We start from the raw sequence: 12,840 nt of genomic DNA, 5'->3' as shown, positions 1-12,840 counted from the left end.
CTCTCTCTCTCTCTCTCTCTCTCTCTCTATTTTGTCTAAAGATTTTAACGTAGTTACATTATACAGAAGATTAATTGATAAGCTTGTGTTGTGTTTTGGACATAATATTCGGATAATATTCTTGTTGGATAGCTTCCGGAGATGACATTGAAATTGAAAGCAACACTTGACAATCGATTTTTTCTATAGAGGTGATTTGATTGGCATCCAAACAAACAATTGTTGTTTGATGTTTTATATTGGTCCAATATCATAAGAAGAAAGGTGGAAGTGATAATTCCAACAAAATTGGCTTGTTAGTCGTGCTACGGTGATGAAGGGTGATTGTATAGACACTCAAAAAGATCTCTAGACAGACAAATTTGAGTTTACCCCTTTCTCTCCTCATGCCAGCCACCACTCTCTCATTCTCTCTCTTTCTCTTTTAAATCAACGAGAGAGAAAATTCAAACTTAAGACATTTTTTAATATTAAAAATAGAAATACTATAATCGAGCTAGTTGTTCTATCTTCAGCCCTGACCTTAAACGAAAGAATTAATCCAGGCTTTCAATGCAGGCCTCTCATTAGCCTGCTTTGTTAGGTGTGTTATAGGCCTTATAATGACTCTCCATGGGGCTTGGACCTCAAAAAAGTCATAATTATCAGCCCCTGTTTTTGTGGGTTATGATTATTGACTTGCAGCTTTGGAGCAATGTTGACTAGCCCAAAACAAAGTGTTTCTTCAGCTATAGGCACTATTTAGATGCAAATGTAAATTAGATCAGTTGGTCAAGGTAGTGTGCCTGGCTCTTTGCACCGAGTTCGATCCCTCTCTTAAAAAATATCGCTGTCATAAAAATGATAGGCACTATTGGGATGTTTTTGGGACTTCAAATACGTGTGCTTTTTTTTTTTTAATATCTGTTATGGAGAATGCGGTATTGCCATATTATAATTGCAACTTTACATTAATGGGGCTAATTTCAACAACCAAAAAGGATCATAAAAAAACCAAGAGCTTTATGATTTAGTAACATAAATGGTTGCTTATGCTGATAAAATTGTACAAAATTTTCTACTTGTGACAACGGACGATGCAAGATGAACGCTATTTTAATTATGAGAGATCCCTCGTTCAATTTAAGGGGCAATAAGCTTACATACAAAGACTACCATGTTAAGGGAAGCTCTTGAGAGTTCGTTACCAGATTTCTAATGATTATAAAATGCCAACACTACAAATATCATACAAGAACAGGCTGCCTTACTTTTTCTATTTTTTAACTTAACAAGCTGTCTTACTTTGTTTCGTCCAATTCTTGACTCTGTTCGAGTTCGATATGTGAGCAGGGCCTTTCTGGTTCTCCTCTACACCACAGAATCTGCAAGTCACCTCTCTTCTTCCCTAATGTCAGAAAAGTTCCTGCATTGAAGTGTAAATTTTAATCAGTTTAGTTCTAGCATCCCAATATTATCCAAAAGCAAACATCTAGAAGTATCCCACTACGGTTCCTGATTGCTTGCTGAGGTAGAAATTATCGCATGTGCAGTGCCCTTGGGATTTTTTATTCATTCGATTAAAGGATAGGGTGAAGTTGGACTAAGATTTTGGTGAAGAAGAAAGAAAGGGATTTACCAAGTGTGAATGGAACAATGTAAAGCAGTGCCGGTTGGCCATGCCCATCCATCAAGTTTAATGCCACATATGTGATGAGAAGACCTGCACAGAATATGAAAAATCATGTGTCTTTCTGGGAAAACACATCTAAGAAATCTGATACAGTAGCTGATGACAAAATCATCTGTTTATTATTTCTTACCCAATCCATAAGCCATCATTGCCCATAAGAAGTATCCAGCCCGAAGTGTCTTATTTGCCAACCAATCATACCTGCAAACACCATTAACAATGCTTCATTTTATCTATTCCTGTTCATATAAACAACACCAAAAATTTGATGTATGGAGAAATGCCAAGAACAAGTCTTTTTTGCAAACTGGGATAGGCTGCAGAGCTTAAACCTGAGCGAGAATGCCACAAGCAGGCCTGGTAATAGGATGTCACCGAATCCTATGATGCTGAAACCACCCCAAGGGTCAAACATGCGTGGGATCTTTAGTAGCATTGGAATACCATCCTCTCCACTTCTGTCACCACGGGCTACCTGTAAAAGGAGACAAAGCCTTGAACAACCAACCGATCCATAATTACATATGTATGTATATATTAAACGTATCAAGTAGAGAAACTTAATAGAATCACTTACCACAATCATCACGCTTTCATGGAACAACTTCTTAGAAACAAACACCCAAAAGATGTCATACAAGAAGGCACAACTGAGGAGGACCGTACCGACCTGATTAAAAAGAAACCACCCTAAATCAGTTGCCAGGAATGCTTAAACATGTGTGTAAGTGTGTGAGTGTGAGTGTACATTCCGTATCCATTTTATTAAAGCTTTCAACACAAACAACTACCCACCAATAAAAATGAAAATCTTCTTTAAAAAGATCAACTATTAAGATAAGTAACCAACGTTGAGGCATAATTGCACACATCTGATATTTCTGATTGACATCATTTACAGCAAAAGTGCCACAAAGGGGTGAACACATGTTAACAATGCAAAAATTACACTAAGTGCAACTCATTCAAAATCCAATAAATAAAATTTTTCAAATGGGAGAGACTTTCATCTGCACAGATATGCACACTTGTACTTTCAGAATGTTTGGAAATAGATTGCCTAATATATTGTTACCAAGCAGAAAAATGGTTTCTGGCCCCAAAAGAAAAAGAAATCAGTTAGACTGATAAGTTTGAATTATTACCTTAAGATTAGGTATCCGAACAATTTGAAGAACTGTGATTATCAGTGCAATTCCCTGATGGAAGAATCATTGAAAGGAAACTCTCATTAGTTGATTAAATGCCCTTCAGTTTTTGCAATAGTCAAACTTATTACTTTATCACATACAGCATTTAAGGGAGGGGGAAATGTAACTTAGGACCTCCTCTTCAGAGGACATGGGTGGCAACCAAAGGGGCTATACCAGAGCTTAAGTTCATGAAGAAGTCAAAATCTATGATTCATTGGAAAAACTTTTTGATGGGGAAGTTTATCTTACAAGTATATCTTGACCAATCCAGGCAAAGGAAATGTTGCGAAAAACTGCCCAAAGAACAGCAAATGCTATGCAGAATGGAGAAACAGCCAAAGTAAGGTATGAGACTGCTCCCAAGATAGGTACTTTAATGTATGATTCCCCAGTACGTTTGAACCACCTGCGGAAGTGTAGAATGAGTTCAAGACCTTAAAGCAAGTTGTCACTGCATGACTGATTCAATATGCACCACCAGGTTTCTGGTTCACCTACTTTATGGAATTGTTTCAGTCAATTAACCTAACACTCAGGATTGTCAAAGCTACACATACAGGAGCTGTGCAAAATACTTAAAACCTTGCTTGATGTTTTTGAAAGTATTTAAAAGAATCAGAAGATCACAAAAATGATTCCCACATAGAAAGCAACTTCCCGCTAAATGTATGATAAACCATCCCCATACAAAGGGGACATGCAAAAGTATTCCATTGAAAATTCTGATTAAGACACATGCGTACAAACACTTGATGACTCCTAATATAGTCTGCCCAAATAAACAGATACAAGTTGGAACTGACAGCCAGCAAGTGCAATAAGGTTATTTAGGTGATTAAAAAGAGAATCTTCATAAAATGCCAGAAATTATGTCTCAATAGGAGATGAAACTAATTGTACCTCGATAACAACGCAACCAAGCAAGTTTGCAAACCCTGGATATAAAGAATTGGTGAAGTTAGATGAAAATCTATTGGACAACGCAATATGCAGAGACTATATAATGTGAAAATATGTCAGATTACAAAACCACGGCCTGCAGAACAACTTCAGAGCATAACTTTTCATTGTGCATATATATAAAATGGAAGTTGAGGTAAATGCTTTGTGCAAGTATGTGAGCATGCAGATGCATCATAAGTTGATTAACTAGAATTGGGAGGACTCGTACCTCTACACCACCTATGCAAAAAAGAACCACCAAAAGCTCGACAAACCAGCCTGACATAAGCTTGTAGAGTATAACCAAGAAGCATGAAGCAATAATAACAAACAAGACAGCTGATGTTGTGCTGATGTCTACTACGCTGGCACCTAAAGGAGCTTTGGCACTTGGAATTTCATCAGAAGCATCCTACAAGACAATGAATTTCTAATCAATACGTACTAACAAGCTCCAGTAGAACAACACAACGCGAAAGAAAAATAAAAATATAAACCTAGACCAATTTAGCTAAGGTTGGCAAAAGGTGACCTTTAATAGCTTGTCCTGTTCAATAGATGCTTCTCTGGCACTCCATGCAGACCAATAAGATGCACACAAGATAGTACCGACAGCCATCAACCATAAAAATACTTCCGCAATGTCAACAACAGGTCGTTGCGGTGAGTACAACTGCACAGAAACTGCAGAGAGCCTACAATTAGAAAGCTATCCAGTAAAGGTATAAGGTACATATATACCCAACAAAGAATGCTAAAGATATTATTATCCCAAGCGAAAAGCACATCTTAGATGCTTACATTTCTGAAGCAACAAAAATGCTAAGGAAAATTCCAATATATCTCAAAGCACAAATTTTTGTGGCTTATAAATTGTCTTTGAGTATAGGGAAGCATACCCAATGAATTATTCATTAACATCTTTTCCAAGGTAGCACCAGCATCCTGCGGGAGCATGACAGCTGGTATGTGTATATCTAAAGCAGTTTCATCTGGCTCACAAACCATCTTGTAAAGTTCTGCCAAAAAGCGACAAGTTTGATATGAAACGAATATGGTTTGCAAGACATTTATCTCTGTTTGATTATATTTCTATGTTTCAACATTCAACTACCTAACTGAAAGCGCTAAAATTAGTCCCTTATCCAGGAAAATGAGAACTAACATAATAGTTTCAATCTTTCTATGAGTAGCATAACAACAACATGAAGACATACATACATACATACATACATACGTACATATATATATTTGGATAGTGAAGCTTTTTTGACATACCATTACTAGTCAATGCACACGTCAAATGACCCAAACATATATTCTTTACCTTTCTGGTTATTTACAATGAGTACCGCGGAGGCATTAGCTTCTTGGGCAATATTTGCTTTAGTTGTGAATTTGCAGTGGCCTCGGTCCACCATGATGACATCTCCAGCAAGCTAAACAAACGTTAAAAAGAAAACACATTGATGTTAAAAAAAAAATATAACATATTTGCTTGATGCTTGTGACCATGAATGTCAAGAGAATATAGTTTAAACATCAAAACCTTATTCTTTGGTTTGTTACAACAATCACGAGGATTTGAAAGAATAAGGCGAGTTTGCTGTGCTTTTTTCTCCTTTGATTCAATAGTAGTTCCAAATCTAGCACCCACGCCAACAAACTCATTTGCCTCTACACCATCAACCCAAGTTTGAACTTTTACCTACAAAACAGTTCGTGACAGAGCAGTGGGTAATTATATATAGATAGAAATCACCAAAAGGTCAAGTAAGTTGCATCAGCCATCCAGAATAAACTTCACTACCCAGATTGAAACCAACTTTCCTCTAAACCAGTTACAAAGCATCAATTTGAAAAATGAGCCATACTTATTGAAAAGGCATGTGCCATGGAAGCATGAATAAATGTCCCACCAATCACAGCTGACCAGAAGTCTACACATTTCCATATCAATTTAAAACAGGAAAATAATAAAAAGAAAAAGAAGAGGAAGCATCATTATGAGCCAAAAGAGAGGAAATTTTAGCCTCGTGTATCCCTCCTGCTTTTTAAACACCCCCACCCCAAAACTGCATGGCATGAAATACCATTGCCATTGCCGGTCCTTGATCTATAATCATGAGACAGTACAAATAAAGTATGGCTTTAAAATAATCACCAAAGGTTTAAAAAAATGTATCAAAGTAACAAATCCAACCCAAACTCCTCCATTAACCTAAAAGGGATTCGATCCAAAAAAAAAAAAAAACCTAAAAGGGAAATTTTTTGAAGGAAATATAAGAATGAGCTGGATGACTACAAGGGGAGAATATAGAAACTTACTGTATACTAACTTAAACTATGTTCATGTCAATCAGTTCAACAACCTGATTAATCAATAAGACCAAACAACAACAACAACAACCCAATTCCAATCCAAAAGCATAAAAACAACAAAATTGCAAATGCAAATTCATCACTTTGAACTTTGAACTTCATCCGGTGCACTAACAGCTCTCAATTGTACAAAAATGAATATTTATATTATCCTACTCAGTTAATCACATCACCATCTCATTTTCTTCCACAAATAACCCATAATTACACCAAAACCCATGAACAAAAAGCAAGACCCAGTAGCTAAAACACAAGAACATGAAAAGGGTCGGCGAGATAAAGCAGCATTAGATTACCAAAACGAAATTGTTCTCACACCCAGGCTTCTTTGGAGCTGAATCGTCATCATGCACTATATCCCCAGCTGTCACAGAGCTAGGCTTAGAGACCAGTAGAATCAGAGCTGACACAAACACAAACCCACAAAGCCTCTGCAAATCCATGAGTTCTTGAACCCTTCCTCGATCTTTTAAGAACCCTTTTGGCTCTTCTTCCTCTGCATCACAGATTCACAAGCTTGTAGCTATGAAAGAAAGAGACTTTCGCTTTGTTTCTGTGATGCTACTGTTAACAGAAAAAGGAAAAGCTAAAATTAGCTCAGGGAAAAACGAACAAATAAAAACAAACTGGAATTTATATGAATAAAATAAAATAAAAATAAATGCTTTGGATCTATGCGTCCGTTGCAGAGTGACGTTTACCGAAGAGAAGGAAGAGGAGGACGGTGCGTTTTGATGGTTGCCTTGGCAACTAAATTAATTAAATTTCATTATTAAATTAATTACCTGACTCTTGAATGTGAGAATAAATAAATTTTTTTACTTATTTTTGTCAGCAAATGGGTATTTGACTACATCGGGGCAGTTGAAGACCGCAGGAAAATACATTTAATTATGGTTTGTGAGATTATTTTTCTTTTAAGGACCCTTAATACACCTTCACCTGGTATAGAATTAACAATGTAGGTGTCATTTGCAAATTGGTCTCCAGCTGGTTTGGGATTAACTAGGACTCCTCTGATAATATTATATAATATATATATATATATATATATAACAGAAGAGTTTTTTTTTTTTAATTAAAAAAAGGTTTAGAAGGAGACTTACTACTCTCACCACCAGCGTCAGTGCAAACCTCTATCTCTGTAGCATATTTCTTGCATTCTCCTTTACATATGTTATCTTTTCCTTTTTCTTTTTTCATTGTGCAATGTGATTTAATAATTAAAACCATCTATAATTCTGTTTGTAGTTATTTTTGTTTGTAGAGTTTATCGCCCCTTGCTCATAAAATTTTTTTTTTAAAAACCATTAGTAAACATTGAAGAAGCAAAAATTTAGAATAACTCTCACTTCATTTGTTAGTAAACGATGACCTAAAGATATAGAAAATTAAAAACGTATGTGTGAATTCTTACAATATGTTAGTGAGGTAGTTGATTTTGTACCCATTTTTTTTCTCCCCTTGTAAGCATGTCAGAATTGTTATCATATTAATGGAGGAACTTAGTGTTTTGGCACTGAATTATCACACTAAAACAAAAAGGTGTTGACGGATTTCTTGTTTTTGCCAAGAAGTCCTCGACATAAACGCGTCCGAACAGGGCATTGTGTTTTTTGGTGTTCTGAGTTTCATGTGGCAATGTCCATAAGAACCAACCAGCCATCATCCGTAGGTAAGAATTTGACAGAAGTAATAAGAAAAAAAAAAACCACATAAATTATAAACCAAAATTCAACAGAAACAGAAATGTTGAAAGAAATTGAGGATTACGTTTCCATGCCCCATCCTCCAATGGTCCACATCTGACACAGACTGACAGGAAAATTTGTCTGCCGGGTACATCACGTTTTTTTTTCTTCCTGATCTTTTGTCTTGTTAACGTATGTAATCTTGTCTTTCTCAATAATTTACAATTTGTTTGCCTAAATCAAGGAAACTTTACTATTTGCGTGCATGATACATCATACATTATAAACCAATGATTATGATATGTGTAAAGCAGCCCACTTCAGAATCTGTCCAGAAGCTAATGGCTCTAATGAGTCCATGTTGAGCACACATGAGTACAGTCAAATTGCCATTCCTACATGTATTAAGGGTCAGATTTCATTTTTCGTATATACCATATAGAGAATTAATATGTATTGACGTTCAGATTTCGTCTTTCGTATATACACGTGTGGAGTACTGATGCTAGCAAAATTGTTGGTACATACAAGTCGAAGCAGGTAAAGTTCCCATCTCCATCTTGGCATTTCAATCTCAGCAGTAAACAGATTTTTTACTACAGTACGAGCATTAAGAGGAGATAAACCAATGAGGCTGCTTTGTTCACATTCTCAATTTATTATCTAAAGTTTGCACGTATAGGGAACCAGGGGGGGATAATGGCTATATTTCTACTGAACCATAAAGTGAATATGGAAGGTGGTTGAGCAGCATTTTAGCTGGTCATGAGATTTAAGCTATTTTATTTTATTTTTATTTTTTTTTGTTCTGTTCATATCTTCATTAGTGGCAGACAAATAAGATTTCGGTAGGCAAATGAGAATGGGATATGGTGTTTTAGAGAATTTCAAGATTCATTGACCCCCAATCCATTCATGTGTAATAATAGTATGAAGAAGAAGTATCGGCACCAGAATATTATGACCAACAAATCATATCCAAATCAAGGGAAGAAGAAGAAAAAAAAAAGCAAAATTTACCACGCCACTAAATCATCTCAGAATCTCAGTAAGTTGTAACACAGCTCAACATTTACTTGTCAGCAAAGTTTCAAATTCTGCAGCCAGTTGACTTGGTCACAAAGCTAGCTCCTTCAATATGTCCTCAGAACCAAGAAATTAATGGTGGTTAAGCATCAAAACATGACAAAACAAGAAAGTTGGAATCCCAGTTTCAAAATGACATAAACCAAGAAGGCAGCATAAATTTAATTTGATTGTTGTCTGTTATCTGGAACAACAAAACATAGAAAGCAAAGCACAATTGGCTTCTTTTCTGCAAAAGCATACCATAACAGAAATTTGAATCTTGTCCATTGTTCAAGTTCAACCCTGTTATAACTTGTGCTATTTTGGGAATAAAAGGCCCTCTTCAAGGTCTTGATTTTGAAATGCCTTGAGTCTGTCATGAGCTTTACTAATGGAATTTCTGTAAAAAGTGTTTGCAAGATAGCCTTCTGATATAGCAGCATAGCTTCCACCAGAGAATGTTGAGGCTCCTTCGTCCATCCTTAAACCCATTATGTTTGTTTCTTCCTGGGGTAGGTATTGCAAACTTACTTGGCTTGGAATGCTAACACCAATGTCCGTACCCTGATGAAGTGGAACTGGGAATCCTGTTCCAATGCTTGAACTTGGGATGCATTGTTTATCGAAACAACTCATATTTCGGGACCCTAGTTGAGCAAAGCTTCCATTTCTTTCTTCTTGCTGCATGCCTGATGATTTTCCATGATGACCATTTACTTTGAGCATTGGATTTTCCTTCCCATAGTTCACATCTAGTTTGTTTCTATCAAATGGTGTTCGAATATAATTGCTTGAAGAAGTACTAAGCATATGGTTCTCACCACAGGGCTCAGTTAACACAGTGGGTAATGACAAATACATTGAAGAAGCTACCTGACTGGAAAGATTGGAAGAAAAAGTGGACTCAATAGGTAATCCCAACCTCTCACCTCTATCCTTTTCAGATGATGTTTCGGCTCCAATTTCTTGAACACGATCAACTCGATGTTCAATTACTGGATAGAAATAATTAGATTGAGCCATCTTTCTGCCTATTAAAGGGCTCTCTAAAGATCTACCACTGTAAGGTTGAGCTCTTGTGCCTAATAGATAGTTCTTTTCATGCTGCATCCACACATTCTTGTCTGCAGATTGAAAATTTGGCTTAAGAGGATAGCAATTATCATAACCCGCTGCTGTATTGCTTTTAACACTCCTCTCTATTGATCCCATATCACATTTTTGAGCTTCCATGCCAAGGTCTGAGTTATTTCGATAGTTCACTTGAACATTTACTTTTTCAAAGTTGCCCTGATGCTGCACTTGGAAGGTCTCCTTAAATTTGTTATGATGATCCGGACATGCATTCTGCTCAGAGTTGCTTTCACATTGCACCAGGACATTTTCGTCAAAGTTGTTTTGATGCTGAATTATAATGTTTTCCTCAAGTTTTCTTTTATTAAGAACCTGTATGTGCTCCTTAGAGATGGTGTTTTCCACAAAGTTGTCACCATTCCGTACTCGGACATTTTTCCGTCCAGAACTTCCTTTTCTTCGCTCAAGACGTGGAGCAGCATCATCATCAGCCACCAATTCTTGCATTTCCTTCCTCATCCATGAAAACAAATTTTCTCTTGTCACTTTAAGATCCTCCAATAAGGACTCCATGAAGACTTTAAGTTCATCCAAAGCAGCAGGATCGTAAACACTAGTTCTACTCTTTTTTCTACTAACTTCTTTACGAGAATCCCTCTCCATGTCATTATTAATCCAATTATCCTTTTTCCTCCTCCTAAGATGCACCCTTTTGCCTTTCTGAAACATGATCTGATCATCCATAGGATTGAACATGCCAGTCTGCTGGACTCTGCAGTTACCAATTGCTTCATCATTTTCAAGTGGAATCAAACTGCAAACCAGGTTATGCTTCTTGTGAGCCGCCTCACTACTTGATTTAGACTCATCACTTGAAGAATCCATGTCACTGTCCCTCCTCCTAAACTCCCACCTCTGCTGCTTCAACCCATCACCCATTTTGGAGCTGGGTGACATCAGAGCTTTACTCACTTGTATCAGAAAAGAACTTTGAATGTTGCACTGCTTTACAAAGAATCCAACGCCCTAACAGTTTGAACAGAGATTATGAGGCCCGCGTATCACCAACTGGTTTCTTGAAGGAGAGTGGCCGTTGGTTAACAGTATTACCACCTATTGGGGCTTACTTATTTGATCGAATGAGTGGTTTTAGAAAAACCACTAGCTAGAACCCAAATCGGTCTGGTATCTTCTACTGAGTTCCTTTTTCTGAGTCCTGCAAGGAAAATAAGAAGCATGGGTCAAGTGGAATGAATAAATGGGATAGAAATAGAGTATTCATCAGAAAAATTATACGAAGCCACAATTAAACACTAACAACACAACCACATCGTTGAAAAAAAATGTACTCACGAATTTCCTAGACTCCAATTATAAAAACTAGCAGAAACCTTTGGACAGCATACGAGCGAAACACCAGTGTGACCATAAGAGCACTAGGGAAAATTGAATTGCTAATCCTACTAACCCTAAATCCAATTTCCATGGCGGCCCAAATTTAAGCAAATAATCAATAACAATAACAAAACTTCAATTAAGAGCCCTGTAAATCTTCTAATCCCAAAAGCTATAACAGCCCAGAAAGACATGAATGAAAAGCTACCTTATTGAACAATATGTGTGCCTCACCAGCTCAAAAACTCTACCAGGGGATATTAACTATCAGCATCAGCAATCATAGTACATAACTAACATGCAAGTAGTGACTTCGAAGGTAAATCAATCTCCAACAATGATCACAAAGCTCCAAAGAAAGCCACGCGTCATTAAGAGAACAATCATATATGCAAAACAAAAATTCAAGTTATTAGCCACACACAAAAAAACTTTGCAGGTTCTAAATTTCATTACTTATATTATTTCAGAAACCCAGAAACATGATTATAAAAAATTGAACATTTGACATCAAAGAATGGAGAAAATCATGAAAGAATAGTACAAGAAGTAACAAAAGAAAAAACACCAGTGGGATAGTAACGACCAACATGAACAATCATATTAGTGATTTACCAACAAAACTAACATGCAAGTATGAAAGGTGAATCAATCTCTCCAATAATGATCACTGAGCTCCAGAGAAAGGCAACAACAAACCACTAGGAGAACAATCATATACCATACAAAAATTCAAGTTTTTAGCCAAAAGAAATTTTTGTTGTTGTTGCAGGTTCTAACTTTAACATTACTTCCCTGTATTTATTCAAAAACCCAGAAACATAATCATAAAAGCTTGAAGATTCGGTATCAAACAATGGAGAAAATTATCAAGAATAATGTAAATAGCAAAAGAAAAAACACCAAGCCATGGGTTTTCTTTTGTTATTCATTTATGAGATGAATATTTTTCATACCATACATCAGTGGATGAAACTCTGTTGAAACCATGAAATTCCTCTGCTCAAACTCCAAAACTCCATGTTAAAAACTGTAGCTTTTTGCCTCAGAGCATATGTCTCTCTCGCTCTGACTCTCTCCAAAAGGAAAGCAAAACAATATGCTTTTGGCTGTAAGTATTAATTTGCGTCACGACTGTGAGCAGTGTGCTGCATTTGGAGAGTCAGTGAGTTGGGTGGGGGTGGCAGGGAAAGTTATGGGGTTGTTTTTGTTCCCCTCTTTCCAATAAGTTGGTCTAGGAGGACTGGAGGTGGACAATTCCAATTTTGCAAACACACTCACTGGTCTTGATAAGTAAAAAAAGATTGTTTATTTGGTAAAAAAGTTAATGATTTTCTGCACTCAAATTCACAACACTAACGCTTCATATCTGTTTCCACCAACCCCCTTCCTTTTCATGATGGCAAGGAAAGTTTGCCTTACC

General features: G+C 36.6%; 2 protein-coding genes across 3 annotated transcripts; both read right to left on the bottom strand.

The window, feature by feature from the left end:
- Positions 1–1,077: 1,077 nt before the first annotated feature.
- LOC117627791 (signal peptide peptidase-like 2) lies at positions 1,078–6,842 on the bottom strand. Its single transcript, XM_034360032.1, has 14 exons — positions 6,486–6,842; positions 5,357–5,515; positions 5,135–5,246; positions 4,707–4,826; positions 4,340–4,491; positions 4,037–4,219; positions 3,766–3,800; positions 3,115–3,271; positions 2,818–2,871; positions 2,250–2,342; positions 2,005–2,147; positions 1,803–1,873; positions 1,619–1,702; positions 1,078–1,405 (listed from the first exon to the last, which is right to left on the bottom strand). The coding sequence occupies exons 1-14, from the start codon at positions 6,630–6,632 to the stop codon at positions 1,281–1,283; spliced, it is 1,635 nt and encodes a 544-aa protein (XP_034215923.1). The 5' UTR covers positions 6,633–6,842; the 3' UTR covers positions 1,078–1,280.
- Positions 6,843–9,079: 2,237 nt separating this feature from the next.
- On the bottom strand, positions 9,080–12,625 carry LOC117626890. Of its 2 annotated transcripts, none has more exons than XM_034358682.1 (2): positions 12,374–12,625; positions 9,080–11,238 (listed from the first exon to the last, which is right to left on the bottom strand). In XM_034358682.1, the coding sequence occupies exon 2, from the start codon at positions 10,977–10,979 to the stop codon at positions 9,267–9,269; it is 1,713 nt and encodes a 570-aa protein (XP_034214573.1). In that variant the 5' UTR covers positions 10,980–11,238; positions 12,374–12,625; the 3' UTR covers positions 9,080–9,266. The 2 variants fall into 2 exon arrangements, with proteins under 2 accessions (XP_034214573.1, XP_034214574.1); XM_034358683.1 differs by lacking the exon at positions 12,374–12,625 and adding an exon at positions 11,626–11,877.
- Between the last annotated feature and the right edge of the window lie 215 nt (positions 12,626–12,840).

This window comes from Prunus dulcis, chromosome 5 (assembly GCF_902201215.1).
Source record: "Prunus dulcis chromosome 5, ALMONDv2, whole genome shotgun sequence".
Taxonomy (NCBI): Eukaryota; Viridiplantae; Streptophyta; class Magnoliopsida; order Rosales; family Rosaceae; genus Prunus; species Prunus dulcis.
The sequence above is the reverse complement of the archived record's forward strand: the minus strand, read 5'-3'. Positions and strand labels throughout refer to the sequence as shown.